This window comes from Lemur catta, chromosome 20, assembly GCF_020740605.2.
Source record: "Lemur catta isolate mLemCat1 chromosome 20, mLemCat1.pri, whole genome shotgun sequence".
Lineage (NCBI taxonomy): Eukaryota > Metazoa > Chordata > Mammalia > Primates > Lemuridae > Lemur > Lemur catta.
In genome coordinates this window covers 13,879,212-13,895,896 of record NC_059147.1, presented here as the reverse complement: position 1 = coordinate 13,895,896, position 16,685 = coordinate 13,879,212, and the positions used below count along the sequence as shown (strand labels likewise).

The window sequence follows — 16,685 nt, the reverse complement described above, 5'->3', positions numbered from 1 at the left end:
TGGGGGGAACTCACTAGGGGAGCATACCCCATGCCAAATTAATAAGTGACATTCCCGACGTTGGGGGGCATTCCATATTCGCCCCACTAGCAGATCATGAAGCCTCTGTGCGTCAGCCCCACTTCCAAAGCTTTGTATTCATCTCATGCACGTACACATTTGTGTTCTGCAATTGAGCTGATCTCACACCTAGGTGACTAACTCGCATATGTCACATCTGACCCTCTGCCTCACAGCAGCCTAGTGAGATCTCACCTCTCAAAGACGCCCAAGGAGAGAACACAGAGTGCCATGAGTTTTCCTTTTCTTGCAAAGAAAGTAGTAACACCTTGTGTGGCTGGAGCCGTCTGAACACAGAAGGAAACTGTCCACTCTCCCCGGCTTTCCAACCACTAAAATCATCTCGGGAAGCAGATACAATTCATAATGAGAAAGGACTAAGACAAGGCAGTTTAAACCTGAGCACTCTCCGTCCTCAACTGTGTCAGGGGCCAGGGCAGAGGGAGGTGTTAAAATAAACCAAAGAGAACACTGAGCAGTTCCACAGTTGAGCAAAACCAGCCCTTTGTGGACTGCGGGGTGAAGGTTTTCCAGCAGCAGTTCTTAGAAGAGAAAGTGATAGTTCTTGTGCATGAGCCCCGTTTCCTGGGCTGTGGTTGACTAGCAGAAGATGCATCGAGCGTTGTGGACTGTTCTGGGGTGCGAGGAGAGGAGAGGTGCTGGTGCAGAGTCACAGTGCCAAGATCTGGCTCTGCCTCGGAACGGCAGGAGGAGACGGTGGACTGCCACCAGAGCCAGCAGCCGAGGACAGCAGCTTCCTTCAGTAAGAGTGGGCTGGCAGGTCAGAACCTTTAACCCTGGTGGGGAGGAGACGGGCTGAAGTTGGAAAACCCCTCTGATCACTTCACCCACTCGTGTCTTGAGCATTCATGGCGTGAGGCCAAAGCGCCCCGTGTGCACCCTCAGCTCTGCACTTTTGTGCTGTTATCTCACGGCCCGCCACTGTCCCAGCCCCTAACTGTCACCCTGTGCAGCATCCCTGATCTCAGGGCCTGAATTCAATAGCACAGCTCAGACGCACAGACGCATTCAAGAAAAGAGAAAAATCTTATCCACGGTTTAGCCATCATCTGGCCTCTGAATTTCGAGAAATTTTAGGTTTCAAGATTACTTAGAATTGCTGGGAATGATGATTAGATACATCTTAGGGTGTTTATTGTCAGACATCTGAATGTTTTCAACGACAGAGCAAAGCATGAATGCAAAATGCAAAATGCAAAATAACCTTTTAAAAGGACCTTTTTCTACAGGTCAAATCATGTCTCCTGCCTTAGAACATCCCCAAGGCCACAGTGACTCCAAAACCTCTATTATGCCAGAACCCTGGTACACGGCAAATATTCTGCAGGAACACTGTATATTCAAAGTATACAGTGGCTCCCTTTACAATTCATTTCATCACCTTTTCTTGCCACTCCTCCACTCAAAAACTTACTGCCTCCACCTTCTGGGCTCACCCCGTTTTCTAGCCTTAACTCCAACTCCTGCTCCTTAGAAACCCTCATTTCCAGGACTTGGAGGTTCTTTGAAACTCTGCATTTCCTGCCTCTGGGCCATTGCTTCGGCTGCACCCCTGGCCAGGAATGCCGATTCACTCCACCTCCACGCGCTTCTCCAGAACCACCAGAAACGCTCCCCTTCCAGGCAGCTGTCTCTTTCTCCCCACGTGCCAGGAACAGCACATCCGCAGGGCTCCTGCGGTGGCTCGTCCTGGTCCTTCCTGAGTGAGCACGCTCAGCTTTGCAGCCGGTCACTGGGGACCAGCTGATCCCTTAATCAGCCTAATTCGCCGTGAGTTCTTTGAAAGACCAGGCTGGTCAACTCTATACCCTTAGTTCCCAGCACACAGCGGGTGCAAAGTAAATGCCTCATTAACTGAATTACAGGAAAAAAAATGATCTCAAAAGGCTAAAAAGTATATATGTGATGTAGCTGTCCCCTGCACTCCCAGATAACCCTATCCCTCAAGAAGCAGAGCAGCAGCATTTGCAAATGTGGGTCTGGAACCAGAACAACTAGATCTGAATCCTAGAACAGCCACCTACTGACCAATAGACCACAGGCAAGTCCTTTCACCTGCATGTGCCTCAGTTTCCACATTTCCCTGCTAGGATCAACTGCGTTACCGTGTATACAATGCTTGGAAGAAGGCATGGCTTAGCAAGGGCTCAGTAAATATTGGCCTTTTTTTTTTTTTTTTGAGACAGGATCTTGCTCTGTCTCCCCAGGCTAGAGTACAGTAGCATCACCATTGCTCACTGCAACCTCAAACTCCTGGGCTCGAGCGATCCCCCTGCCTCAGTCTCCCCAGTAGCTGGGATTACATACAGGCACATGCCACCATGCCCGGCTTATTTTTCTATTTTCAGTACAGACAGGGTCTCGCTCTTGCTCAGGCTGGCCCTGAACTCCTGAGCTCAATGGATCCTCCTGCCTCAGCCTCCCAGAGAATACTGGCTATTTTGACACAGTATGGAAATTGTCACTTTGTTAATTCCCTAGTTAATTTGTTTTCTTCCCTAAACTGTGAGCATCTTGTCTTATTCATCACTATATTTCCAGAAAAAGGCACACAGTGGCCCACTTCTAGGTACACAGTGTTGGCTCAGGGTGGTCATTTAATAAGTGTTTGATGAAGAAAGCACAAACATCGTTTACTGATGATGTCTGAAGTATATGTCACACGTTTCCTACAAGTCTTCTTAATAAAATATAGTTCCTCCTGTCCAGAACATTCTTCCCTCTCCTCTTTGCCCGACCAACCTCCATGCACCCTTCAGGTCTCAGACGAGACACTGCTTCCACCTGGAGGTCGTTTCTCTGATCTCCTCCTCCCAGTGGGTTCCGCGTTCATGGAGGATGCTCCCACGTCCCATCATGTTTGTCTCTGGCCCTGGTTTTTCCCAGAAGAATACGAGCCGGGCCGTACCCGCAGCACCCAGCACCATGCCTGGCACACACAGGTGCTCAATAAACTCTGCAGCCAGTTGTTTCTCTTTTATCACCACCAAGGGATGTGAGGTCAGTGGTGGGAAGTCAGGCCAGAGAGGGGGACGTCTTGTCTGAACTCCAGGAACTCAGCACAGATCCTCTCTCTGCCGAGGTGGAGCAGTGAGATAGAAATGAGAAAAGAGGTAAAGGGGGTAAACCTACCAGAGCTCTTATATAACAGGAGAAGAAAGAACAAACTTGGAGCCAGGAATCTCCAACCTGGTGGCCTTGTCACCAAGACGGCAGGTGGAAAAGTCAAGACTCTCACTTCTGCAGAGAAGTCATGAAGTGACAGAGTCCGCTGTCCTGCAGCCCAGAAGTGGAGCCTCTCGAATTTGCCTTGCTGGTTTGCATAACAGAATGTTAATTAATATCCGAGCATCAGTGAAAAAGCAACAGGGCGTATTGGATTTGGGGTAAGAAAGCGTGCCTTTGAACGAAGCAGGAAGCTCCATGTGTAACAGGGTCTAACAGAGGGAAGAAGACAAACTAAGATTCACCGGGCACTGACTGCATGCCCGGACACGTTATTCAGTCCTTCGAAGCAGGATTGTTACTCCCGTATCACAGAGGTGAAAAACAAGGCTCAAGAGCCGGTCAGACCTGCCTAGAGCCACCGAGAGGCAGAGTCTGTGTTTGAACTCACAGACCCTCTGTCTCCAAAGCTTGCTCTTCCCAGTTTCTTCCCCACCACGCTGCCTCCAGGGTGACAGCGATTCTAAAGGAGAAATCTTAAACTCCTTCCTGGAACCGGCACTTCTATTAATAAGTCCCCTGATGTCATGTCCTATGTCACCGCCGAGGCAGACCATCAATCACGTGAGTCTGGCATTTTCTCCTCCATAGCGAAGGACCCCACAAAACACGGGCCGAGCAGACCCGAAGGAAACACGCCCTGCAGAAGAGCACACGCGATGCCCTCGATGGGGGAGGCCCAGGAACTTAATTAAGAGCCGGCCACACTGCGTGGACATTAGGGGAAGAGAAGCACGGCAAGTGGGGCCATCGTGGCAGCTGGCGATGACTATTGTCCGACAAAACAGCAGAGCGGGAATCCTCCAGTTGCTGCCAAGAGCCCTGACGAAACCCGGTAGCACGAGCAGGGCGCGTGATGCGAGCGCCCGAGACAACTGGAGGGGAGGGGGTGAGACGGGGACAGGGGGTGGGAAGCTCTGACAGATGCTTAGGGGGGTCTGCAGTGGGCGGACCCGGCCTCAGGACCCCCATCTTAAAGCAGAAACGGCCTCTTGCTTTTTCTCTCCACTCATTCACGCACGCTGTCGTCCGCAGGTGTGCCTCACACGCTGCGAGGTGCCCAGAGTCACCAGGTGCCAGAGATGCCGCCGCTGCGAGCAAAACCAGAGACCGGTCTTGCCCTTGCGGAGCTTCTGACCGAGTGAGGGAGGCAGGGATTATTCAAACAATCAGGCTGTGACCGTGACAAGCTAAGGTCCATGCTGTAAGTGCAGAAACGTGGTTCTAGATGTGCAAATAAAAATGGAAACCGACCTACGCTGCAGTCAGGGGAGGCTTCTAAGGGGAGGCACTGCTTGAGCGAGGCCCACAGGAGGAGCAGAGGTTTCGACTCACATGCGGGCTGGCAGGGAGGGGCACTCGGGCAGAGGGAGCCCCACGTGCGGAGCACTGACAGATGGGCTGGGGTGCCGGCTACCTGGTCCTTAAGCCAATCCTGACCACACAGGGAATTCCCCAGAGCTTGGCCTCCCCTGCAGGCTGGTATAGAACTGGCTGGACTGCTGTTTTCTTTGAGATGTAACAGGCACCCACCTGCTGTTCCTTGGCTCTGTGCCCTCGAATGTGCCACCATCGCCTCCTGCCATCCCTGCCTTTTCCTCACTCATTCTGGCTCATTCTATCAGATCCAGTTTATGTATCACCTCCTCCAGGAAGCCCTCAACCAACTCCATCCCCCTGCACTGGCTCCGGCGCCCTTGCTTACAGCTTCTGCATGTCTCCACCGTGGCGCAAGGCACCGCAATTATGTGTCTAAACAGTTCCTGGCATACAGCAGCCACTCGAGTATTCACTGACATATGTAACAAAGGATTAATATATGTACGCAATCTGTAAAGTGCTCTAAAAAAAAAAGACAGGAAAACACAAAGACCTGGTTAGAAAAATGGGGCAAGAATTGAAATAACTGCTAATATTTATCAAATGTCTACCATACGCCAGGTAACATTCTAAGGGCTTTGTATACATCAATTCACTGGTTCTTCACCCCAACCCCAGGAGGTGTGATTACCTGCATTTTGTAAGTGCAGGCTAAGTAGTTTGTCTGGGGGGACGTGGCTGAATGCTCCTGACCGCCCGCCACGCTGCGTTTGCACAGCAGGACTGCACTCAGGCCACCCCCAGGGACAGACACACGCCAGGCAGGAACTGGAGAGATGCTCACCCTTGTTTACGAACTAAGCTGAAAACAACAGGGCCGGCAAAAGCATGAGCAAGACCGGCGGTCGCCAGGCCTGGCACGACCAGGTGCCTTTCCAGGCAGCCCAGATGTCTACCAAAGAGGAACTGTTACGTCCCTGCACACCATGAAGTCCCAAGCAGCTAAAAAGAGGGAAGTGAATCTACACGGCCTAACCCAGAAAGAGTTCCAAGGTGGATTTTAAATTTAAAAAGCAAGTTGCAGAACAAGATGTTCTCACCACCTCATCTTTACTGAGATGACACCTCAGTGAGGCCTGGGCTAGACGGAGGGACAGCTGGGTGGACAGATGAGACTGACATGTATATGTATACACATATATATGTAATAATCTCAGAGAATAATCTGGAAAGATCCACAAGAAAACAAGAACAGGAGTCACCTCTAAATAGGATTTGGGAAGAAAGAAGAGGGAAACTTGAACTTTTAAAAAGCTTACACTTTGCATACTGTCTGAACTTTTTACAACTCGCATGTATTACTTTTGTAACTTTAAAGAAATACAAAGAAAGAAAAGAAGAGAAGAGAAAAAAGAAAAGAAGCATTTTGAGACTTAGATATTGACCCGTTTTGACCATATTGACACGTTTAACATATTTACTTCTTCTCTGTCTTGAAACCACTCTAAAAGGGCTGGATTTTTTTTTTTAAAGGTATAAATACAAGAAAAGGAAAGAGCAGGCCCAGTGGAATCACATGAGTCCTTCTGAGAGGGAGGCAGGGGGGTCAGAGTTAGAGAAGGAGACATGAAGGTGGAGACAAAGGTCAGAGACAGGAGAGGCCGCAAGCCAAGGAGTGTGGGCAGCCTTTAGAAAAGACAAGGAAATGGGGTCTCCCTAGGGACTGCAGAAGGAACACAGCCCTGCCAACCCATTTTAGACTTCTGACCTGTAGAACTATAAGGGAATAAGCTGGTGTTGCTTTAACCCATCAAATCTGTAGGAATTTGTCATGGCAACAACAGGAAACTAGCACAGTGCCCTTTGGTGCGCTAAGAGCACCTTGATTTCCCAGATGGGAGTTTGGGTTCAGGAGTGGGCACTGCGGTTCCATTCTGGCTCCACCTCCTGTGACACTTGGACAAACTCCAGCATGCCTTTGTCTGCTTCGAGCATCAGTTTCCCAGGGTGGGAAACGGGGGCTGTCGAGGAAATTAAATGCACAGCTCCTCAGACAGCACCTAGAAGGCACCCTGGCACGTGGCAAGCAGGGGACAAACGGCAGCTATTATTTTTCGCTCTACTTGCTATGTCCTTTTTTATAAAAACAGTTCGATTGAGATTTATTTTACATACTATAAAAATTCACTCATTTAAAGAGTACCATTCAGCGATTTTTAGCATATTTGCCAAGCTGTGCAATCGTCAACGTAATCTAATTCCAGAACATTCTCATTGCCCCCACATGCAATGCTGCACTGATTAGCAGTCACTCCCCATTTCCTCTCCCTCAATCCCTGCAACCACTAATCTGCTGTCTGTCCCTATAGATTCACCTATTCTGGACATTTCGTGTGAATGGGATAATATACTATGTGGCCTTTTGTGTCTTCTTTCACTGAGCATCACATCGTTGAGGTTCATCCACGTTGCGGCATGAATGAACTTCACTCCTTTTTAGACTGAGTAACACTCCGCTGTATGGAGAGACTATATTTTGTTTATCCACTCATTAGTTGATGGCCAGCTTTGCTTTTTTGTGTGTATGTGATTTCTTCTAGCATTGACAATTAAGGGAGTTCCCTCTATGATACATAGATGTGTCTGCGTGTATGTGAGTGTGTTTTAACCTAGGGCCCTAAGAAAATCACTGGGACCAGAGATCCCACCTCCCTGGAAAGCCGCGTCAGCACCTTTGACACTACCGAAGATGCCCGAAAGACGGGCGCGGTGGTGCCAGCCAGAACACTGCCCTCGGTACCTGGGGACGGTCCGCTGGCTTAAACCTGGATCCCTGAAGTGCCTTTGCCTTTATGAAACTGGTCACAGACCTCTTATGGCTTCAGTATCACCGGACCCAGCATCATACCCTAACCCCTCCCCTCAGTGCTGTGTCTTCACCTCTCTGCGCCTCAGTTTCCTCATCTGTAAACAAGGCTGATCACAGGTAAGGTGCAGTGTCACAGAACCACTGAGGGCACTAATCCTGTCTAGTGTGTCAAACACAAAGAACAAGGCTTTGCCGGCTGTAGGAGCCCAGGGGTGTCAGCTGCTGTTGCTACCACAGCCCCCACCGTTACCACGATCAGTAGTGAGGACTGGCTGTTTGTACGGGTGGGGTGGGGGGTGGGAGGCATGGGGTCCTCCCCAGTGGGGGAGAGTGGATTTTTACAGACATCGGTAAACCAATTTCTGTTATTGTTTTGAAACCCTCTGCAGACACTGTACCCCCTTACTGCTTGTCCCCAGTGGGGGCTCACTTCCACGCCCCACCCCAGTCCCCTTGGCTAGCCACTGATGAGCGGCCACGTGGAAACAGCTCCGAAGGCTTTTCTGAGGTAATTGGGAGAGGAAAACAACATCTGAGCTGGCAGAGAAAGCAACTGGCTGATTTCCGAACCTTGACAGTGGTCAAGATTCCACCAGCCTCTTTACGACGCCAGAATCAAATCCAGGATTCAGGACCCAAGTGGGGACAGTCGATGTCCCCCTTGCATTTGCCAAGGGCCAAATTGCTCCTGGTTGAACAGATGGATTTTCCATCACAGTCGGGCACTTGGCACATGCCTGGCATAGCGGCCAAGTCAGATGGGGGTCTTACCATCACCGCATTACAGGGTCTTAAATTCATTCATTAGCACAAGTTACTTATCTGCCACTCTTTGAAAGACAACATACAAAAACCCCTTAAGCTTTTGTTGTTATTAATTTGGAAAAATAATCTGCATTTGAAAACCAAAAAGGTTGGCCAAAGTGCGTTGACCGGGGAGCGTGTTAACAAGACAGCTGGGCTCGGGGAAACGGACACCTGTGTTAGCTGAGGCCGCCCGGCGACACCCGTTATGGCCTCTCTGGGACTCGCCGGACGGTGGGGGGCTGCTGCCTGTGAGTGTCCCCTGGGCCTCTTCCAGGACAAGCTGGGCACCCTGAGAAGCAATGGAAATTCTAAAGGTCATGGGCTGGGGTCACGTTCAGGACAAGGAGTAAGAAGTTTCTAGAATAGTCACAATTTTGAGGAAGTACTCAGGGAACTGTATTTTATTACTCTGTTCTTCAGCAACGCTGACCTGTAACTTTCCTTTCTCCTCCTCTGGTTTGGAAATCCAGGCTACACTGACCTCATCAGAGGAGTTGGGAGAATTTTCTCTTTCGGTTCTCTGCAACCATTTGGATCAGGGAGGGGCTCCCTGCTCTAGAATGTGTAGTTGGATGGACTGTTCTAGAACGTTTAGACTTGCCTGTAAAACCATCTGTGCCTTGTGTTCCTTCTTGCTTGCTTCCTCTGAGAGGTTTTTAACAACTAATTCAAGTGCTTTGATCGTTATTATTTCTCTATTCAGGTTTTCTAGTCCTCCCTTAGTCTGTTTGGATAAGTTGTATTTTTCTAGGAAATTGATCATTTTATCCAGGTTTTCAAATGAGAGTGAGTCCCAGTGTTTCAGGCTCAGGAGGACTGTCACCTTCCATCGATGAGCCAGGAGGGTGTCAAAGAAGTAAATTCCGTCCCACCGATGCTCCCCACCCCGAGTCAGAGCATATTTTTGTCAGTAATCAGGGCTAAGGAACTGCCTTTTACCACCTGGAAGCCAGGGCAGAGGTTTAGAGGCCAGCTCTGGAGTCAAATTGCCTGAGTCTCTCCTCTGGTCTCAACCTGGGCACTTATGACCTCAGTCTCCACCTTTGTAAAATGGGTAGAACAACAACTCCCTCTCAGGACTTGCTATGAGGATCACACAAAGTACTCTGTAAACACCAAGGCCTCATCTCAGGGAAGTATCTACACTCTAAACCCCTCAACTTATAAAGTTTTATAAATGCCAACTCCAGGTGCAGAGCATAAGGCACTTCAACTCTTCCCCGGTACCACCAGCTGGCACGCATGGCCGCCATGCGCATTTTCATCCCAGTCGTCGTGGAGCTGATCGGTCTAGAGAAGCGGTTCGGAAAGCGGGCTCCCCAGGCCAGCAGCAGCATCTGGGAGCTTGCCAGAAATGCCGATTCTCAGGCTTCCCTTGATCGACACCTGCTCAATCAGAGCCACAGGGATGATCCTGCAGGCTGTGTTTTAACACACTTCTCGGTGATTCTGACGCTGGATCTAGGTTTGGGAGCCCCGAGGGTCTCAAAAGTCACAGGGCATTTCCCATGCTTGTGCTTAGTCCCAGGACACTTTTAAAATGTGGTTCTCTGTTATGATCAATAAAGGGGGAAACAACAATCATGTTGAAAGAGCAAGTAGGAAGAGACAAACCTCTTAGAAGTGAACACTGAGATCATTTCAAAAGATGAATGGAGAGAAAATGGCAAACGTTGTATGTTTGTGGGGGGGTGACTCGTTCAACGGTAGGAATAATTCTGAAAACACTGAATCGGGCAATGTCTGAGACGCAACGCCTGTGCAGCAGACCACCATCAAGACGCAAGGAGAAAAGGATTCTCAAATATCAAAGAAACGTGGATGCCGGGCCACAGGGGCAGGACCAGCAGGGGACACTCAGCAGCCTCACGGCCATTTGGAGAACACCAAGAGGCTGTGTCGTCCTAGGGCCCAGGGAGAAATGACGGCTCCTAGGCAGGGACATTCCGCAGGTTAAAGGCCCAGGTGACTCCGTAAAGCACAGAGGCTTTGTCCTGTTTAGACAAGAGGGCGCTAAGCAGTTCTCCTGGGCAGAACCACAGGAGGGGTTGGCAAACCCAATAGCTTTTCCATACAGATGAAACCAGTGTCCTTTAGAAAACAAAAGGATACCCAGCAGAAAGTACATCAGAGAGGAGCAGAAACTATGTCAGGGTTTTAAAACGTTGAGGGACCGAATCACTTTCCTACTCACCAGCTTCAATTCCAAGTAACACCAGGTCTACCGACAAATGAGTCGATGAACCATCTCTTGCAACCAAACACGCCGGTGGCTGCTAACACTCAGCATTTAACGTGCATAACCCACCCCTTGCCCCCTGAGATCCCTGCTCATCCGACTGGGCTGGGGCCCAATTTAACAAGCTCCTGAGGGATACCGAGGCAGATGGTCCTCAGACCACAAAGCCGTTAGTCGTTACCAGAGAGGAATCAGAAGCGAGTGTGGTGCCGCGTCGCTGCGTACGCGTCCCAAACGCGGCGGTGGAAAAACGCAGTCTGAAACCAAAACACCACCCGCCGGAGCCCCGATTTAGCATTTGTTCCCACGGCAGATCAGGGAGTCAGCAGTAAATGAGTAACGTGTTACATAAGTTGCTGTTCTGCATGCAGAACCTTAACGCACCAAAGAGAAGTTGAAACCATATAAAAAGCAACAGCCCACCCCCAAAACAAATGCTATGTGAGTGCAGCCAGGCTCTCCCCATCCCCTTGTGCCAGGCAGAGACGAGCCCTCCTCTGTGCCGCATCCTCCTCCCCAGCTCACCCTTGGGCCCCTGGGAACAGGATGCCTCGGTCCAGGTCAGGGAGGGCAGGGTTAGGAAAGAAGGCACGAGGAGGATAGTCGGGGCTCCACGTGGGCATGAACACTGGCTTCAGCAAAGCTTCCCTCTGCCCAAAAACCTAAGTGGAGCCATGTTTTGCTTGACTAATGCTCTGACCCTTTGCTGGGAAGTTCTGGAACCACAAAAACCCCTCTGTATTGGATCTTGTCCAAGAACCTCAAACCACTCTCTTTGACATTACCTTTCTTCCTCTGGCAAGAATTCCTAGTCTTTTCCTGTCCCCAGTTCCCCCGGACCTGGATGATGAATTAGTTCTAACTAGAGTGTTGAAGGCTGACACTGGCCGGGACATTTATCACGCCAGTGACCACAGAAGCTGTCAATGTGGATATATGGCAAAGTCATGCATGTGTATGTAACATACATGTTACTCCTCCCGTGGAGCCAGCTTCAGGTGCTTTCTCAACATGGAGCCAGAGGCAGCCACTCCAACTTACTGAAGACTAGACTGTAAGTTTCAGAGGAGATGGCCTCACCTAGCTCTTTACTACTCTACTTCAAGCACCAAACGGGGTGACTAACTCTTAGGAAGTGCTCAAAAAAAATCAGTATTGAATTAAATTAAATGGACACCTGACGTGAAACTTCATTGCCACTCCCATTTTACCACAAAGCACGTCTCAAAATGCAGCAGCGTCACCCTGGGTGCTTGCTGAAAGCCCATCTTCTGGGCTCCCCCACCCCAGCCTTAGTAAAGCAGCCTCTATGGGATCTGCAGTTTTCACAAGTTTCTGGGTAATCCCATACACGTATAGTTTGAAAACCCCTGCCTTAACCTTACAGGAGGTTAATAGTATGGGATGTGATTAAGCAAAAAGGCTTAATGACATCTTTTTGGAACAGCCAAAAGAGAACTAGATGGAGGTAGGCGGCTTCCTCCTCTCCCTCCAGGCACGGGCCCAAGTGGAGTAGAGAACACACAACAGGCAAAAATGAGGAAGACAAGAGATCAGAGAGGAGGAAGGTCTAGAACAGCATTTTGGAGTTAACAGGATTACCATGGACCTCACCGGGCTGGTCCTCACCCATTTCCCCTGGTCGTGGGTTCCACGCCCCGTTGCCAGGTCATGGACCAGAGGCATCAGTGAGAGATTATGGCGGCAGCCCTGCCCCAGTGTGGAAGTTGCAGAGCACGAGAGGCGCACCTTCATCTGGACCTGTCTAAGAGTCCGGCTTCTGCCCTCGCAGTGCAGTCTGGCCGCGACAGTCAGCAAACTGCCCTCCTCATGCCTCCCCCCGTACTCTTGGGGTGGCCACATTTTGAGCAGGGCAGGAGGCCCCAAACAGCCAGGGTGCAGCGCGTCAAGCCTGGGCCTTGCCCCTGCACCCGACGAGTCCCAGAATCTCCCCTTGCCACCTTTCCTGAGACAGGGAACTCCGCCACTGCCGGCAGCTGTCACAGGAACATCAAACACGGATGTTTATGCCAAGCCTCATTTACACAAGCCTACTCCTCCCCGAGAGATGGATTTCTAAAACAAACAGCTTTTACATATGTTAGCAGGCACAGTCCCGTCAGCACCGGGGGATCCCCAGACAGAACTGTGAGTCAGTCTGGGGCAAAGACTGCTAAATAAATCGTGTTTGGGTGAAATTCCTCTCTCGGGAGAGAGAGGAACCTCGAAGCGGATTGCTCAGATTCCCCAGCAAGAGTCCCTAAAGATGGCACGCACTCCCAGTGGCACCTACTCCAAATATCCAAGCTCCAAATCCACCATCGTCACTCTGATGTGAGTGCACCTCGTCACCCCATCCCCCACCCTCCCGTGAGCCCTCCTGGCCGCGCCACCTGCACCCCAGCATCCCTATTCCCCACCCACTGCGGTCCCATCGGGGTGTCTGATGGCCCTGCTCTGTTGGCACAGGTTGTCCATGCTCACGCAGGATGTCCTGACATCCACAGGCTCGGGGCTCTGGCAGCTAAAGAGAAAAACGCCACCAGGTAGACACACAGGTGTCTGAGAGAGGAAGGAGCGCACGTAACTGGCACCAACAGCTAACCTCAGACTCGGGCCATGAAGGACTCAGTTAAGGAGCAACTGGACTCCTGAAGACACGTCAGGTTCGGCCGCTTCAATCACCTGGGTCCCTGCCTCCTCCTTCCTTAATTTTGCCTGCAGAGACTCGGTAAAAGGGGAGGAATTCCACAATCCAACACAACGCACACAAGCTGTGCTGCTTCCAGGGTGGAGCAAGAAGGTGCAAACCGAAAGGATCAGCGCCGCCCGGAGGGAGGGCAGCATGTAGGACCCGCTATGGTCTCAGTGTTGGTGTCCCCCCCAGTTCGTGTGTTGAAACCTAACCCCCAATACAACAGCAGGAAGAGGTGGGGCCTTTAGGGGGTGATGACGTCATGGGATTCGCGCCCCTTATAAAGGAGGCTGAAAGGAGAGTCTTGCCCCTTCTGCCATCTACGAGGAACAGGCCCTCATCAGACACTGAACCTGCTGGCACCTTGAACCTGGACGTCCCACCCTCCAAAACTGTGAGCAATAGATTTCTACTATCTATAAATTACTCAGTCTCAGGGGTTTTGTTATAGCAGCCTCATGGACGCAGAGAGGACCTAAGACAGAAACAAGCCCCATCATCATCCTAGCGACCGCTAAAGGGCCAGAGGCGTCAGCATACGGACTGGTCTGGTGCATTCCAACTCCAAACCGGGTCTGAGCGGGAGGGGCGGACCCCACCCCAGACCCCACCTCTCTGGGCTGCACTGCTCGGGGCATGGTGAGACTGCAAGCAGCGGCTCTGCTAGGTGCCCTGGAAAGGTACCAGCCCTCTGCAGACACGGGTCTCGGGTCCTGGGCGTGAGGACATTGAGCTTCCCTCAGAGAAGTGGCTCTAGAGTGATCACCATGGCTCTGGGAGTCACAAAGCACAGTCAGGAATTCCCAACCGGTTGCAGACCTCGGCTGGAGTGTCAGTGGCGTGGCCTCCCTGCATGAATGAGTGTCTGTAACCAATGCGGGCACAGGACCAAGTGCACATGGCCCCAGGTGAGAGAGGTGAAGAAAGAATTACCAGCTAGCTGAGAGTTGGGGACAGAAGTGGGGGTCTTAGTTAGGTATTTCCCTGGGATGCAGACAGAGCCCCCCTGGCCACCACGGCCAGAGCCAAACCCAAGAGAAAGAAAAGCCACCAACCGAGCCCGTTCTCCGCCAGCGTGGTGGCGTGGTTCACGTCACATTCGCCCACATCCTGCTCTCCGACGTGGTCATTCAAATCCAGGCCAGGCTGGTGGGACCCGTTTCCAAAGTGCCTCTCATCCTTCTCGGAGCCGGCATCCCCGTTTTCCACCCCGTTCTGGGCCTTCTTCAGGGGCATTATTTGCAAGCCACTGGGGGTAGTCCTGTAAGACACTGTCTTGGCGGCCCTGTCGCCTCCCGCGGGGGGTTTGCCTGAATACCCTTTCTTCAGCTTGGACAGGGGAGGGTTGATTCGCTTCCGTTTATGGGAGGTCGCCTTGCTCTTTCCAGGCTCTGAAGGTCTGTGCGAGAGCTTCTCGACCGACGGGCCGCGGCCATCCCGCAGGAGCTTGGAGGTGCCGGGCTGCTTCCCCGACTTGATCCTCTTATCTTTGGACACGTGCAGCCCGTTGAACTCGTCGATAAACTCCTCACAGTGCAGGAGGTGGTGCTCTGGCTCCCACGTGTCCTCCGTGCTCCCGTAGCCCTTCCACCGGATCAGATACTCCCATTTTCCCTTCTTGTTCTTCCTCTTGTCTACAATCCTTTCAACCTGCGGCACAAGACGAGAGGGTCAGAAAAGAGACAAAGAGAAGAAGAAAGTCAGTTCCAGGCAATGAGAACAGAACAAAGCCTTGGGGAGAGAGGCGTCCACCCTGGCCATGGGTGAGCCGTTCAATGCCAGAAGCCGACACTTCCAGGAGGGTTCAAGAAGGCAGGTTTATTTTAGGACATCACTGAACAGAACCAAAGGCGCGTGTGGTCATTTCCCGGGATGGCTTGTGACACCATGCCCGGCTGACGGCATCCACGTGTCCACCCAGGCTTACCCGTGTTTGAAATTGCATTGCAAGCTTTCACAAGAGATCTTTATTCTTTTCATTGCACCAAAGTAGACTCAGACTTTGAAAGGCTAATTTGGAATTTGGTATGGGTTTTTCATCATTACCTATAATAATAATAACACTTACAGAGCAATTAAATGGAAGGCACCATGCTAATTCATAGCTACGTAGAATAACACTAATGATTAGTAACATTCATTGGGCACTTAGGAAGCAGACACTATGCTAAATGCTGGGCGTAGACTCTCCTGTTTCATTTTCTCCTGACAACAACCCAACGAGGTTAAGTATTTTTTCTATCCCCATCTTACAGCGAGGGAACTAGGATTCAGGGAGATTAAGTAATTCAACCAAGTTCTAAAGATGGTTTAATGGGCAGACCTGGGATTTGAACCACTCTCACCCCGACCTCTTGTCTTACCCACTAGGCCATACTACCTCTCAACTGCAAAAATCTTCCATATTGACCACAAAGGATTTGAATCTAAAGAGCCCAATTCTCCCCATGCAGCTCCCCCAGCTGCAGCACACGGGTGCAACTGCTGAGCGCCTACTGTGCACTCTGCACAACCCCGTGGGTGTATACTATTAGGATTCCCATTTGACAGATGAAGAGATTGAGTGTGAGGCACCTACAATGCACGGCCAGCGGAGGTGGCACTGGAACCTGTACCTGGCAGGCTCTGAAGCCATGAGCCACTGTCTACACATCTTCAAAGGTAAGAAAATATCCCCTGTCTCCATGCAATCCCACAGGAAAACACATAGGAAAATGCTGGTCCTGGTGCTAATAATTAGTGCATCTAAGTGAAGGGTATCTGAGGGTTCACTGACTATTCTTCCAACTTTGCTGTGGATTTGAATTTTCTTAATTAAAATAAAATGGTGTAAAAGCCCCCCAAAATGCTAGATTTCAATGAAAAAATAAGCAGTTATATTCAAAAGTTTATTATTTTTCAATGTCAATATAATATAATTTATCAGAATGAAATTTTGACTCAATGAAATTAAGTAACAAGAATATGCCTTTGAAACTTACTAAAAGAAAAATAAAGTGAGTGGGGGAAAGTGGGTACAGTTATGGTTGATAATTGTTGAAACTGGGTAATGGATACATAGGGGTTCATTATATGATTCTGTTCACATTTACACGTTTGAATTTTTATTTGTTTAAAATTTTCATAATAAAAAGTAAAAAAATGTTGAAAAGTGGGATTGTCTCATCAATGGTTTATAAACTACAGAGGCTATGCAAAATAATTAAACAACTTTCATAGCTTTGCACTTAATAAATATGTAAATAGCAAGGCCATACTGCCTCCTTATAATACTGTCTCTTCATAGACAATTTTAATTGTTTCCTTAATTGATTTATCTCAACTCAAACTGGCCTACGTCTATTAAAATTTCTTCCCTTATATAATGCTCTGTTAACATCTGCTTTAGATTTATTACATAATTTTCAGAGGTACCACAGGAACTCTATAACAGTTTTTAAAAAGTAAAA

General features: G+C 49.9%; 1 protein-coding gene across 1 annotated transcript in view; it reads right to left on the bottom strand.

The window, feature by feature from the left end:
• The window catches only part of CDYL2 (chromodomain Y like 2), a 150,765-nt gene that overhangs the window by 41,788 nt on the left and 92,292 nt on the right, over positions 1–16,685 (bottom strand). Inside the window, exon 2 of the mRNA XM_045533293.1 lies at positions 14,292–14,886. Within this exon, the coding sequence (XP_045389249.1) occupies positions 14,292–14,886 (595 nt within the window). The remainder of the gene's footprint in view (positions 1–14,291; positions 14,887–16,685) is intronic.